At 36.6% G+C, this 14,931-nt stretch overlaps 1 protein-coding gene across 4 annotated transcripts in view; it reads right to left on the bottom strand.

Moving 5' to 3' along the window:
• Positions 1-11,075: 11,075 nt before the first annotated feature.
• The window catches only part of ARHGAP5 (Rho GTPase activating protein 5), a 71,790-nt gene continuing 67,934 nt past the window's right edge, over positions 11,076-14,931 (bottom strand). For 3 of the 4 annotated variants that reach the window (XM_061159144.1, XM_061159145.1, XM_061159143.1), the window contains exon 7: positions 11,076-14,641. In XM_061159144.1, coding sequence (XP_061015127.1) covers positions 14,314-14,641 — 328 coding nt within the window. In that variant the 3' untranslated portion in view covers positions 11,076-14,313. The remainder of the gene's footprint in view (positions 14,642-14,931) is intronic. The other variant, XM_061159146.1, reaches the window with a different exon arrangement.

The following is a 14,931-nucleotide window of genomic DNA, read 5'->3' as shown; positions in this document are numbered from 1 at the left end:
ATGAAGAACCAACTCATTGAAAAAGACCCTGAAGAGGGAGGTGGGAGGGGGGTTCAGGATGGGGAACACATGTAAATCCATGGCTGATTCATGTCAATGTAAGGCAAAAACCACTACAATATTGTAAAGCAATTAGCCTCCAACTAATAAAAATAAATGAAAAAAAAAAAAAAAAAAAAAAAAAGACCCTGATGCTGGGAAAGATTGAAGGCGGGAAGAGAAGGGGATGACAGAGGATGAGATGGTTGGATGGCATCACCAATGGGATGGACATGAGTTTGAGTAGGCTCTGGGAGTTTGTGATGGACAGGGAAGCCTGACAGGCTGCAGTCCATGGGGTCACACAAGAGTCAGACCCGATTGAGTGACTGATCAGTGATATTGGGCTTCCCTGGTGGCTCAGATAGTAAAGAATCCACCTGCAATGTGGGAGACCTGGGTTCGATCCCTTGGTTGGGAAGATCCCCTGGAGGAGGGCATGGCAACCCACTCTAGTACTCTTGCCTGGAGAATCCCCATGGACAGAGAAGCCTGATAGACTGCAGTCCATGGCATTGCAGAGTCAGAAAGGACTGAGTAACCAAGCACATTAGTGATATCATGCCTAACACTACCATCTGTTATTAGGACCGCCTTTTGGTTGAATTTATGACAGCCTACAGTCATCCTCCAGGATCCATCTGGTTTCTTCAGAAGGCAGACTAGTGAATTTCTAACAAATGGGTGGGGATGATGCTTTGAGTCCCTTGGCATCAAATATTAACTCAGCCTCTGTGTCTAAAATTCTTTGAAATCCAAGGTTCTCCTTTCTCCAGTGTACCATCACCAAGTAATGGCCTCAGTCATTTTGGGAAAAGACAGATATTCTTATTATACTTGCTGAGTTGTTGTAGGATTTTTCCTCCAGGAGACCTGTTCACCTTTTTAGTCAGTTGGTTCTGGGTGTGAATACTGGTCAGGGAACTAAGTAAAGGATTTTCACTTGTTTTTGGAGTGGCTGCCTTTGGCCTCTGTCTTCATACTTGGTTAAAAAAAAATTTTTTTTTGTTCTTAGATGTTAAACAGCATCCTCACTGAATGTCCATCTCTTTTGCCCCTAAAGATGATATGTTCTATTAGCCATCTCCACAATTCCCTGGTCAAGACTCTGAGACTACTCCCTCCAACCTTGCAGGTCATTATTGTAATTTTGGCCTTGTGATTTCTTGCAGTTTAGCATGCCACCTACTTTGGGATGCCATCATTCCTGTTGCTGTTAATTAGCTCAATTCTGTGACCACTTTCCTACCATCACTCCCTGTCTGCAGATGAGAGGAGCCACCACTACACTCTTTAGTGAAACTGGTGCCCCTCTCAGAAGACCATTCCTGCTGGTCTTGATGGATGCAGAAATGTCTAGATCCCAGTATCTCTTCAACACCATCCAGCAGTTGGTCATTGGCTATAGGTGCCCATGGATAGTATGTCTTGAGTTTAAAATCTGCAGTAGATTCTAACAGTGTTGCAACTGAGAACTATCAGCTGACTGGAATTCTAGAGGCAAAGATTTGAGCAGTGGTGCATTCCCATGGTTACCATATGGACATAGTTTTGAACTGAGAAAGAGGCACAAGGGCAATACTAGTGGATATGATGGGCATCAGGATGACTTGCTTATGCAACTTGATTGGGTCCTCCAGCCCTGCGGAGGTTCACTCACAGATGTACCACTTCTGTCTTATGACAGGTTGCTGCTGGGTCCATCTGACCTGATGATGCCTTGATAGATTTGACAGAACCTACCTCATCTCAAATAGTTCTGGCCACATGGTCATTGATAATCCATGATAATGCTTGCCGTCTTTTCCACGGCCCATAAAAATGCCAGGAACTTTCTGAAAAGAATGTAATTCTCAGCTGCAGATGGCATGGATTGCTTCAAAGCCCTCAGAATTTCTGTTGTGATTCTGCTGTTGGGGAATGCCATAAATGTCGCATGTTGTCTTCTCCCATCACATACCTAAAAATATATGTAATTCTGCTTATTTATCTTTTCAAAGATATGAGTTGTGATTAATACATACACACTGCTATATATAAAATAGATAACCAACATGATGGACCTACTGTATAGCATAGGGAACTATACTCAGTATTTAGCAATAACCTATGAGAAAATAATCTGAAAAATTATACACACACACACACACACATACACACACACACACACACACTTATCAGTTCAGTTCATTTGCTTAGTCGTGTCCAACTCCTTGAGACTCCATGAACTGCAGGACGCCAGGCCACCCTGTCCATCACCAACCCCCGGAGTTCACCCAAACCCATGTTCATTGAGTTGGTGATGCCATCCAACCATCTCATCCCCCATCGTCCTCCTCGCCTCCTGCCCTCAATTTTCCCCAGCATCAGGGTCTTTTCAAATGAGTCAGCTCTTCACATCAGGTGGCCAAAGTATTGGAGTTTCAGCTTCACAATCAGTCCTACCAATGAACACTCAGGACTGATCTCCTTTAGGATGGACTGGTTGCATCTCCTTGCAAATAGGAAAAGGAGTACGTCAAGGCTGTATATTGTCACCCTGCTGATTTAACTTATATGCAGAGTACATCATGAGAAATGCTGGGCTGGAGGAAGCACAAGCTGGAATCAAGATTGCTGGGAGAAATATCAACAACCTCAGATACGCAAATGACACCACCCTTATGGCAGAAAGTGAAGAAGAACTAAAGAGCCTTTTGATTAAACTGAAAGAGGAGAGTGAAAAAGTTGGCTTAAAGCTCAACATTCAGAAAACCAAGATCATGGCATCTAGTTCCATCACTTCATGGCAAATAGATGGGGAAACAGTGGAAACAGTGGCTGACTTTTATTTTTCTGGGCTCCAAAATCACTGCAGATGGTGATTGCAGCCATGAAATTAAAAGACACTTATTCCTTGGAAGGAAAGTTATGACACATATATACACACATACACACACATAAAAATAACTGAGTCACTTTGCCGTACACTTGAAACACACTGTACATCAACTATACTTTTTTTGGCTGTACTAGGCCCATTGTGGCTCATAGGCTTAGTCGCCCTAAGGCATGTGGGATCTTAGTTCCCATACTAGGGATTGAACCCACATCCCCTGCATTGAAAAGGCAGATTCGTAACCACTGGACCACTAGGGAAGTCCCAATGATACTTAAATTAAAAAAATTTTTTAACTACTTCACTTTGGGAAAAGATTAAAAAAAAAAGATGAGTTGTGACTTTACTCTATGCATCTATTTTCTACTTCATTAGTTTTTACTTTTTCCCTGCTGATAATCTAGGTTTCCTAATATATGCATAAACAGCTACACATTCAAAGCCATAAATCTCTTCCTAAGCACGGCCCTAGCAATCTCCCACAATTAACATCCCACATAATTCGATGCTATTTTCAGTATCTTTTAGTTAAAATATGTCTATTTTTCACTCATGAACTTTTTAGAAGTTTATGTTTATTATCCAAACATTTCGGGATTTTATCTTGTTAATGATTTTTATCTTAATTCTAATATAACTGGAGAACAAACTTTGTGACTTAAATTCGTTGAAATTTGAGATTTCCTTTGTGGTTCAACATATGTTCAATTTTGTTTCATGTAAATATCTATAGTTATTGGGTACAATGACTAATATAGGTCCATTATGTCATGTTTGCTTGTCATGTTCAGATTTTTGATATCTTTACAGATATTTGCTTCAGTTACAAAGAGGTGCTAATGAATTTGGGATTGTAAACTTTTCCCTTTGTTATTTCTAACTTTTGCTGTATTTAATATTATGCTATTAGGTTCCTACAAATTTAGAATTGCTATCTCTTCTTGTTGAGTAAAGTTCTTAGCATTATTAAATATCATCTCTAGTAATGTTTTTTGCCTTATACGGTCTGATAATAGTATGACAATACCAGCTATTAGTATTTGCACATTTTTATGTCTTTTTACCTTTTGATAGTCATACATTTTCCTTATTCCATAATGCAAATTAGTCACTGATTTTTAAAAGTTGAACCAACTCTATTCCTCTTAATATTTGGCTAAATACTGAAAAGATTTTTTTCATTTATATACATGAGATTGCCCCATAATTATGTCCTTGTTGAATTTAATTATCAAGATTCTGTTGACTTCATCAAATGTTACTCTTATTCAGTTCTGCTAAAGACTTTATGTAAGATTTGTGTTATTCTTTATTTGGTAAACTTCATCAGCAAAACCATGTAGGTCTAGGTGCACCATGTACTTTTAAGTTACAAATTCATTTTAATAGGTATCAGTGGTTTATAACACCAACTTTTTCCTCTTAATATTTCTGATCCTTAAGACTTTTGGTGGGACCCTTATGTTTATGATTTTGTCATTTTTAAAATCTGGTCTGATTCTCATATAATTTACTTAGAACAATTTTTAAAACTCAATGTACTTATTAATTTATTGGGGTCTAAGAGGTGATGGAATTCCAGCTGAGCTATTTCAAATCCCGAGTGATGCTGCTGTGAAAGTGTTGCACTCAATATGCCAGCAAATTTGGAAAACTCAGCAGTGGCCACAGGACTGGAAATGGTCAGTTTTCATTCCAATCCCAAAGAATGTTCAAACTAATGCACAATTACACTCATCTCATATGTTAGCAAAGCAATGCTCAAAATTCTCCAAGGTAGGTTTCAACAGTACATGAACCAAAACTTCCAGATGTTCAAGCTGGGTTTAGAAAAGGCAAAGGAACCAGAGATCACATTGCCAAACATCCGCTGGATCATTGAAAAAGAGAATTCCAGAAAAACATCTACTTCTGCTTTATTGACTAAGCCAAAGCCTTGACTGTGTGGATCACAACAAACTGTGGGAAATTCTTCAAGAGACTGGAATACCAGACCACCCAACCTGCCTCCGGAGAAATCTGTATGCTGGTCAAGAAGCAACAGTTAGAACTGGACAGGGAACAACAGACTGGTTCCACATCAGGAAAGGAGTATGTCAAGGCTATATATTGTCATCCTGCTTATTTAATGTCTATGTAGAGTACATTATGTGAAATGCAGTGCTGGAAGAAGCACAAGATGGAATCAAGATTGCCAGGAGAAATATCAACAACCTCAGATAAGCAGATACCACCACCCTATGGCAGAAAGTGAAGAACAACTAAAGAGTCTCTTGATGAAAGTGAGAAAAAGTGAAAAGGCTGGCTTAAAACCCAACATTCAGAAAACTAAGATCATGACATCTGGTCCCATCAATTCATGGCAGATAGATGAGGAAACAATGGAAACAGTGAGACTATTTTTTTGAGCTCCAGATGGTGACTGCAGCCATGAAATTAAAAGACGCTTGCTCCTTGGAAGAAAAGCTATGACCAACCTAGACAGTATATTAAAAGAAGAGACATTACCAACAGAGGTCCGTCTAGTCAAAGCTACGGTTTTCCCAGTGGTCATGAATGGATGTGAGAGTTGGGGACTGCAAAGAAAACTGAGCACCGAAGAAATGATGGTTTTGAACTGTGGTGTTGTAGAAGACGCTCGAGAGTCCTTTTGACTGCAAGGAGATCCAACCAGTCCATCCTAAAGGAAATCAGTCCTGGGTGTTCACTGGAAGGACTGATACTGAAGCTGAAACGCCAATACTTTGGTCACCTGATGCGAAGAACCAACTCATTGGAAAAGACCCTGATGCTGGGAAAGATTGAAGGCAGGAAGAGAAGGGGACGACAGAGGATGAGATGGTTGGATGGCATCACCAATGCAATGGACATGCGTTTGAGTAAGCTCAGGGAGTTGCTGATGGACAGGGAAGCCTGGCGGGCTGCAGTCCATGGCATAGCAAAGAGTTGGACACGAGTGAGCAACTGAACTGATGCAAATTACTGTCCTTTTCCCCCAAATCTTTGCCCTACTGCCTTTATTATCAGTTTCTCCCTGTCTCTGATTGAACCCTTTATTCACAAAATGGGAGAGAAGGAATTGTAAACTTTAATTTTCTAGGAAATAGCATTTAAACTCTCCGTACTAACATGCCCAGATCTCTACCATTAAAAAGCTTAGTTTTGACTAGCTTAATACAATGTGTGATTGTAAAACTGCTCAGTTATTATCAAGCCTACATGATATAAAGTTATGAGTTTAAATTTGAATGCCAAGGTTTTCCCTACAGAGTCAACTCCTACCATATAAAATTTTTTCTTTGGGAGCTCCCATTTTGTCCTCCCTACACGGAGTATAAAGGCACATGACAGGGAATAAATCTCTTACTCTCACACCTCAGAAGATTGTATAGTTGTGTAACTTCTGGATACCATGATTCTTAAAAAGCTCCAACAAGTGATTCTGATATACAGAAACCACTGCTATAAATAGAAAAACACTCGAAAGCCAGCATTCTTAAAACTTGAGAAAGATTAGTTTCACCTGAAGGAACTTGTTTGAATTTAACCAATCAATCAGGATTTGTCATATAACCCTCATAGAGCATTTATATAAAACAACCAAAAAGATATCAGAAATAAAGATTGACAGTTTGAAGAGATCACCCATTAAATGATGGTCACACACTTAATCCATTATGGACATTTTATTTTTGGTTAGCACTTTAAAGATATTAATCACTTCACTAACCTATATGAAAACTTATTAAAACACTGTATGGTCACGATTACAGATTAAATTACTACCCTCAAAAATACTAAGAACAGAAATAAAGCTGTGAAAGCAATTCATTTGTGACATTTAAAATTATATCACCATTCCTAACTTCTAGATGCAATGTTTTATTAACCTACTGTGATCTTTCAAAAAAAAAAAAAACTATTCCACACAGTTCTCATTTACTTATTACTTACAACTAACAGAGATGATTCAGTTTGGGGGGGGGGAAGTGGTATGAATAGAGGGCAACTGTCATTATCCTTTGTAAAATTTTACTCTGACCTACATTATTCTGAGTTACTCTATCATACATTATTCCACATGAATAAAATTTGGAAGATTAATTTTACTAACCATCTAAGGCAAGGGTCAGTCTAAGCTCTGTTGACCAAATCCAGTCTGCTGCCTCTTTATAGTTTTATTAGAATGCAGTCACATTCATTTAATTCTGTATTGTTCTGGTTATTTTTGCACCACAGCAGAATTGAATGGTGCCACAGATTGTACGACTTACAAAGTCTAAAGACATCTGCTGTCTGTCCTGTAACCGAGTTTGCTCACCCTGATCTATACCATAAAAATAATTATCAAAGTGGATTTAAAAATTTTTTAAAAATTTACCTATTGGCTGTGCTGGGTCTCTGCTGCTGTGTGCAGGCTTTCTCTAGCTGTGGCAAGTGGGGGTTACTCCCTAGTTGCGGTGTGGGCCTCGCATTCTAGTGGCTTCTTTTGTTGCAGAGCATGGGCTCTAGGAAGTGCGGGCTCAGTAGTTGCAGTTCCCAGGCTCTAGAGCACCGGTTCAGTAACTGTGTTGCAGGGGCTCAGTTGCTCCACGGCACGTGGGATTTTCCTGGACCAGGGATCAAACCTGTGTCTCTTGAGTTGGCAGGCAGATTCTTTACCACCAAGCCATCTGGGAAGCCCTTAAGTGGATTTTTTTTTTTTTAAAGTGGATTTTAATGTAACTTACAAGTCATTTTGTAATGAAGAATTGGATCAAACAGTTTGTATTTTTCAAAAAATTACATTGCTAATAATGGTTTCTCTATATAAATTGTACTTGAGTGCCAACAAATTTTTGGAAATAAAATATCAAGAAATCTCAAAGAGTATCTAAGACTGTGTTCTCTCAGATAGCTAGTTTTAAAAACACCTTTTCACCTACACATTTGAAGTAATTCATTTTATACAAATAATTAACCATAGTAGGGAAAGAGCACACTGCTTCTAATTTTATCATTTTAAGTTATTAAATACAAGCTGGCTTCATTAAACACCTACAAAGATATCTATATGGATAAAATGAAATACCAAGAATCTAGAGATAAGAGAAATTAAGAGTTTGAAATTTAAAACTGGTAAAGACAGTTTAAAAACAGGTTCATTCAGTCGCTCAGTCAAGTCTGACTCTTTGCAACTCTATGAACTGCAGCACACCAGGGCTCCCTGTCCATCACCAACTCCCAGAGCCTACCCAAACTCATGTTCATTCAGTCGGTGATGCTATCCTCTGTCCCTCTCATCCTCTGTCGTCCCCTTCTGCTCCTGCCTTCAATCTTTCCCAGGATCAGAGTCTTTTCCAATGAATCAGCTCTTCACATCAGGTGGCCAAAGGACTGGAGCTTCAGCTTCAGCATCAGTCCTTCCAATGAACACCCAGGACTGATCTCCTTTAGGATGGACTGGTTGGATCTTCTTGCAGTCCAAGGGACTCTCAAGAGTCTTCTCCAACACCACAGTTCAAAGGCACTCAGCTTTTTTTTATAGCCCAACTCTCACATTCGTACATGACTACTGGAAAAACCATAGCTTTGACTAGACAGAACTTTGTTGGCAAAGTAATGTCTCTGGTTTTTATTATGCTGTCTAGGTTGATCATCACTTTCCTTCCAAGGGGTGAGCGTCTTTTAATTTCATGGCTGCAATCATCATCTGCAGTGATTCTGGAGCCCAAAAAAATAAAGTCAACCACTGTTTCCCCATCAATTTGCCATGAAATGATGGGACCAGATGCCATGATCTCGTGTTTTGAATGTTGAGCTTTAAGCCAACTTTTTCATTCTGCTCTTTCACCTTCATCAAGAGACTCTCCAGTTCTTTACTTTCTGCCATAAGGGTGGTGTCATTTGCATATCTGAGTTTATTGATATTTCTCCCAGCAATTCTGATTCCAGCTTGTGCTTCATCCAGCCCAGCGTTTCTCATGATGTACTCTGCATATAAGTTAAATAAGCAGGATGACAATATACAGCCTTAACGTACTCCTTTTCCTATTTGGAACCAGTCTGTTGTTCCATGTCCAGTTCTAACTGTTGCTTCTTGACCTGCATACAGGTTTCTCAAGAGGCAGGTCAGGTGGTCTGGTATTCCCATCTCTTTCAGAATTTTCCAGAGTTTCTTGTGATCCACACAGTCAAAAGCTCTGCCAGTCAATAAAGCAGAAATAGATGTTTTTCTAGAACTCTTTTGCTTTTTCAATGATCCAGCGGATGCTGGCAATTTGATCTCTGGTTCCTCTGCCTTTTCTAAAACCAGCTTGAACATCTGGAAGTTCACAGTTTATGTATTAAAAACTGGTAGGGACTTAAAAAAATATTAAACAGGACAGACTACTTAGTTCAAGGTCATAAAAAGTGAGCTGATGCTGTCGCTCAGTCATGTTCGACTCTGCCGACGCTATGGACTATAGCCTGCCAGACTCCTCTGTCCATGACATTATCCTGGCAAGAATATTGGAGAGGGTTACCATTTCCCCCTTCAGGGGATTTTCCCCATCGAGGGATCAAACATGCGTCTCCTGGAGCTCCTGCATTAGAAGATAGATTCTCTACCGTTGAGCCACCTAGGAAGCCCTGGTGAGTACTGATACATAACTAAAACTAATTTGGATGAATTACTAAGCAATTAGTAAATATGTCAACTGCTAATCCAACATCACTTATACTGGGATTAAAATTTAATACAAAATAGAAAGAAATTTGAAAAAATAAGTTTTAATACCAAGGGAAAGTACCAGACAAGCTATCAGAACAAGAACCATTATTAAATAGTTCAGTTTATAAATTTTATAAGGCAAATAAAGCTGAAGAGAAAATCTATACTGTGAGAATAAACAAGTATCAGTTTGTTCCTAAACTATAAATTCCGAGACATCTACTTCCAGCAGAAGTCCATGCTACTGAAGGTCTTGGCACTCTTCCAACAATGAGTAAAAGTAACTAAACCAGAACTGCCAACACTGCATTAATTCCAAGATTTAAAAATTTTTTTTTATATATATATTTTTTTCCATTTTTTTTTATTAGTTGGAGGCAAATTACTTTATAATCTTGTAGTGGTCTTTGTCATATATTGACATGAATCAGCCATGGATTCAATATTTAAAATTTAATACATCAAGCTAAGATCCTGAAAGATTTCTATAAAAGATTAATATTAAACAGTTTAAGATTTAAACAACGTGAGAACTGTGGATCCTTTCCACCCAGCCCTGCACCAGAGATAAAACCTTCCCAATTCCTCGATCCCAACAGCACAGAGATAAAACTAACACTGTAAGGGGGAAAAAATGGAATCATGCTTATAGGAACAATGAGGAGGATCAACTAAGTAGTGAATATCCCCAAAGTTCATTAGTCAGTAGACTTTACCTTAAGAGATCATGGTACTTGGATCACTTCTAATGACTGGACATTGGATATAAGATGTTATTAATGCTTGAAGAGTCTTCTTAACTACACACAGACCCTACCATAAGAAGTCAATGTTGAAGAGTAGTTCCTTTCCTTATTCAATCTTAGAAAACTTTATTTTCAGGCATTTGATAAACTGAAAAGGCTTCTGAGAACTTCAAGAGTTCAGACACAATAAAAAATTTTTTAAGTGATGTAAAGTTTTGAAGTAAATCAGAATTGTTCAGCCTAAGAGTTAAGGTAGTTAAAAGGATTAAACTTAAGATAAAACACATACAATCATCATTCAGGTCACTGATCTCACCAGTCCCATAAATTTTGACTGTAATATTCATGAACCATGAAGAAAACAAAAGTATTATATTCTTCAACGTCAGCACCTCTGTTATAAACTAGAATAGGCTTCCAATACTTCCAGTAGCTCAAAATAATGTCTAGCCACAGATAAAAATTCAGACCTAGGTAACATCTGAGTCTTAAGAAACCTGTGTAACCTTGTTTTTCAAACATTTTAAAATTAAAATTGTCATCTGTAGGTATACATCCAGAATAGATTTTGGATCTCCTCTCATGGTACAATAAAAGCACACTTCTTGAAGTAAATTATGTCACCATACTGACATAATTTTTTAAGAAATTTTCCTATTTTATGAAAAAAAAAGTTTATTTTTACCAATGAAATGGTAAAATTAGAGGCAACTATAACTTAAAATTACATAGCTTCTTAATGTTTTATTCATAGCATTCTTTATACAGAAGCTTCACTGATATTTAATTTACTGCAGCATCCTGTTGGTGAAGCACAAAAAATTACATTATAAACAAAGAAACAAAGCGATTTGACTTTTTAAAATTATATATATATTTATATCCAGTTGACAAATAGCATCACAATTATTACTGTATAAAAAACTAAAAATCACCATGTAAGCCTAAGTTCTTAATCCAACTGTTCCCTTCTGTTACTATATAAGAGATATAAGAAATTAAATTCCAGTACCTCAAAAAAAAAAAAAAAGGTCTACATTATTTACATACAGTATGGAAAATAAAAGCTGCTTTTTGGCTAAGTTAGATTGCTGGCACCTACATTATTTACACTGTAAGTATTAGAGGGAGAAAGCACTACTAACAAATACCATTTCAAATGAAAATATATTTTGCCTGGAATTTTGTTCTAAAATTAACTGTATATCTTAAGTGTCTGTTGAAGAGAATTTGATTTCCCATAAATCTACTGAAAATTTAGACAGTTCCACTATGCTTCTTTATATTGCTAATCTAGATAGTGTTAGGTACAATACTGTAATAAGCACTGAAGCTTAAATGAAACGATGGCAACATGTGTGTAGATGGAATTTTATTTAAAACTGTAAAATATAATGCCTTAATATTTACCCATAATTACGAGACTATCTAATATTCTTTTCATCCTTTAAGAAGTTTCATATATGACAGTTCCCTAAAACAGTGAAACCTTCCAGTAGCTTACCAGAAAAAAGTTTCATTATATTATTTTGCTTGCAGAATTACTTTTCTAACATTAAAAAACATATCTAAACCCTTGGCAAAAACAAACGCAATCAATTCAGTGTAACAGACTGAGCTTTAAACTGTATTTTAATTATCAATTAACTGTAACCTATTGGTTAACTGAACCAAAAGTAGAATTTTAAATGATCTGCTATGAAACTTTTCAAATCAATTATAGAATGCACAGAAAAGTGGAGATAAATTTTGGGGAAGGTGTAAGGTAGTAAATGTGGAAAATAGTAAATGCTAGTTTTAATCACAAAAGTTGCGCTAAATGTACATGAAAGTTAAATTAACACAGTATAAAAGAGAATAGCTTAAATAAACTGGGATTCACATATTACAATAGCAAAGTTATGACCGAATGAACTGAAGACATGAACAGTTCTGAAAATTCTCTTTTCAGCCTACTTCCAAAAGAAATAGTCAGGCTTTTTTCCTGTACATAGTTTTGAGCTTTGTCTATACCATATATAGTAGAAAAATAAATTCTTTAGCAACCTAGAAACAGTTTATAAAACTCTTAAAGTTTAATTTTCTTTGCCAGACATGCTGATGTTAAACTGACAGCTATAAATTAAAGCTATATAGACAATAGGTATAAGTAATATAGAACAAGAATACTACATTTACCAGATTTTTCTTTTTAAAAATTACTGTACTTTCTTAATTCCTGTGTGCTTTGCAATAGGAATAACAGGGACTTTGTTTTCTTAGAAAAGATAATAACATGTAGGAGCGTAACACAAGTAAGATAGTTTATAATAGACATGTACTTCCACAGCAGCCTGGCTCATGTCAACATCTTGATTCTGAAGTCAAAGTCAGAAGTACAATACCTAGGACATAATAGTTGGGAAAGACAGTATTTATTTTAGGAAAAAATGGAGCCAATCAAACTCTTAGGAGCCTCAAATCTCAAAATCATCTATTTACTATAGTATACATTAGACAACCTTAAAATCGCAGTATGAAGATTACAACATGGACTGAAGAAATTTTTCTTTACTACACAAAATATAACCTAGCAACAAAAAACCACATTTTTTTTCCTTTCTGGGGAAAAAAAGGGCATGGTTTGATAATGAACAAATTTTGCATAAATCCTAACAAAATTTACCTATGCCACTTAATTCTGAAAATTTTGTCCGTAATTTAGTGTTCTGGTTGTAACTTTGCTAACAATGTTTAACCTCCAAAGCAGCAGTCATTTACAGCAAATCTGGTACCAACATCAAAGGAAAATAATTGTTTTACAAAATGGTGCAAAAGCCACTTTGGATTTTAGTACAACATATCACAGAAAAGAATATGAATACAAGTTTGCAACTTTATATATACATACTCCAAAGAGGCTGTCAGTACCCAAAGTGTTTTTATTGCTATATTAGCAATGGATTTTTGGATATGTTTTTTAAGGGCCACATAAAAATAGAATCAAGGGACAGATTAAGTTGAAGTCCTAGATTAAAATGTTTGGTTTAAAGAATTTTCTACAACAAATTTCATGTTTATGTATGAAAAGTTATATAACCTTATATGAAAATGTCATGAAGTATTTTCTACACTATACTAAATGTATTTCCCAAGAGGGAAAAAATTAAAATATCTAAAATATATTAGATTAAGATTACAAGACCATAATCGATCTTTTGAACATGCATCTGTTTACAGAATTAACAGTATACAAGATGTTGGTTTCATTATGGACTATAAAGAAATGAGTTGGTGACAACTATCCTTTGCACAACATTATCAACTCACTTTAGCCACAAGCATGTCCTTGGTATGTGTGTACAAGAAATATTTTCATTTACCCCCATCAAATCATCCACAGGTTTACTTAGAAGATGAAGGTGCAGAAATATGTTAAATGTATTTTTCTTTCTTTCAAACAACATCCCAAGCATGGCATAAGTAGCCTGAAATAATAAAATACTTAACTGGGCTTTTAGTTATCTACACAGACTGCTAAAAAGTAAATTAAGTTGCTCAAATTAACACATCAAATAACAAAACCAGCCATAAAGCAGGCTGGAAAGCATTAAATGTTTCATATACGTGAGTTTTTAAATCATTTAATTTCTATAGAAAAATTTTATTCACAATATAATGTGACAGAAAATGCCACAGGAATGATATACTGATTGCAATAAGGTTGCATGCAACAGCAGCTTTGTATTTTATAGCTATTTTTGTTTATAAAAATTAAACCTCTCAGTCATGCTTATCACATGGTCTTAGATTTGTAATGTAAATGAGTAAGGAATACCATACAGTTCAAAGAGGAAATGTCTCATCATTTTGAATGTGAATTATCTGTAGAAACATGAAGTATACTACTGAACCCTGAAACATGCATGTCTAGATTTGCTTTTGTCCAATTTCCGGCTGTCTGCAATCCTCCTTACTTATATAATACCAAGAGGATCCGTCTGTAACTGTGGTTGTATCAGTTGAGGTTGCAATGGTGGTGGTAACTGAAGTGGTACCATTGGTTCTGCCAACTGTCCTGGGTTTGAAGGTGGCGGTGGAGCCACAGTGTTTGCAGTTTCCACAATTTCTCCATTGTAAAAGAAAAACTGACACTGTTGGATGAATGTTTCAACAACGGATTGATGGATCTTGGTGGTAGACAGAAACTCTCGATTTTCAAAATCAGGTCTCATTAAAGTTGGCCAAAAACAGATGGATAAGTTGTCTGCTGTCATTAAGTTGACTTTATTATGTTGACTGACCCTGAAATTATGATATAAAAGAACAATTAGAAACCAGTCAAAACTCATTACAATGAAAGAATTCAGGAGTTGGAAATTATTTCTGATGATTTGGTTTTATTATTTTTTTTTTTAAATCTTAACTTCAAATTTGAAACATTTTCTTCTTGTGCATTCCATGTTCAAACTACATTCTAATAACAGAAGACAGCAGTAAAATCCATTCCTGGACTTCCCTGGTAGTCTGGTGGCTAAAACTCTTCCCTCCCAACACAGGGGGCCCAGGGTTCGATCCCCGGTCAGGGAACTAAA

The sequence above is a fragment of the Dama dama genome, chromosome 13, assembly GCF_033118175.1.
Source record: "Dama dama isolate Ldn47 chromosome 13, ASM3311817v1, whole genome shotgun sequence".
Lineage (NCBI taxonomy): Eukaryota > Metazoa > Chordata > Mammalia > Artiodactyla > Cervidae > Dama > Dama dama.
The sequence above is the reverse complement of the archived record's forward strand: the minus strand, read 5'-3'. Positions and strand labels throughout refer to the sequence as shown.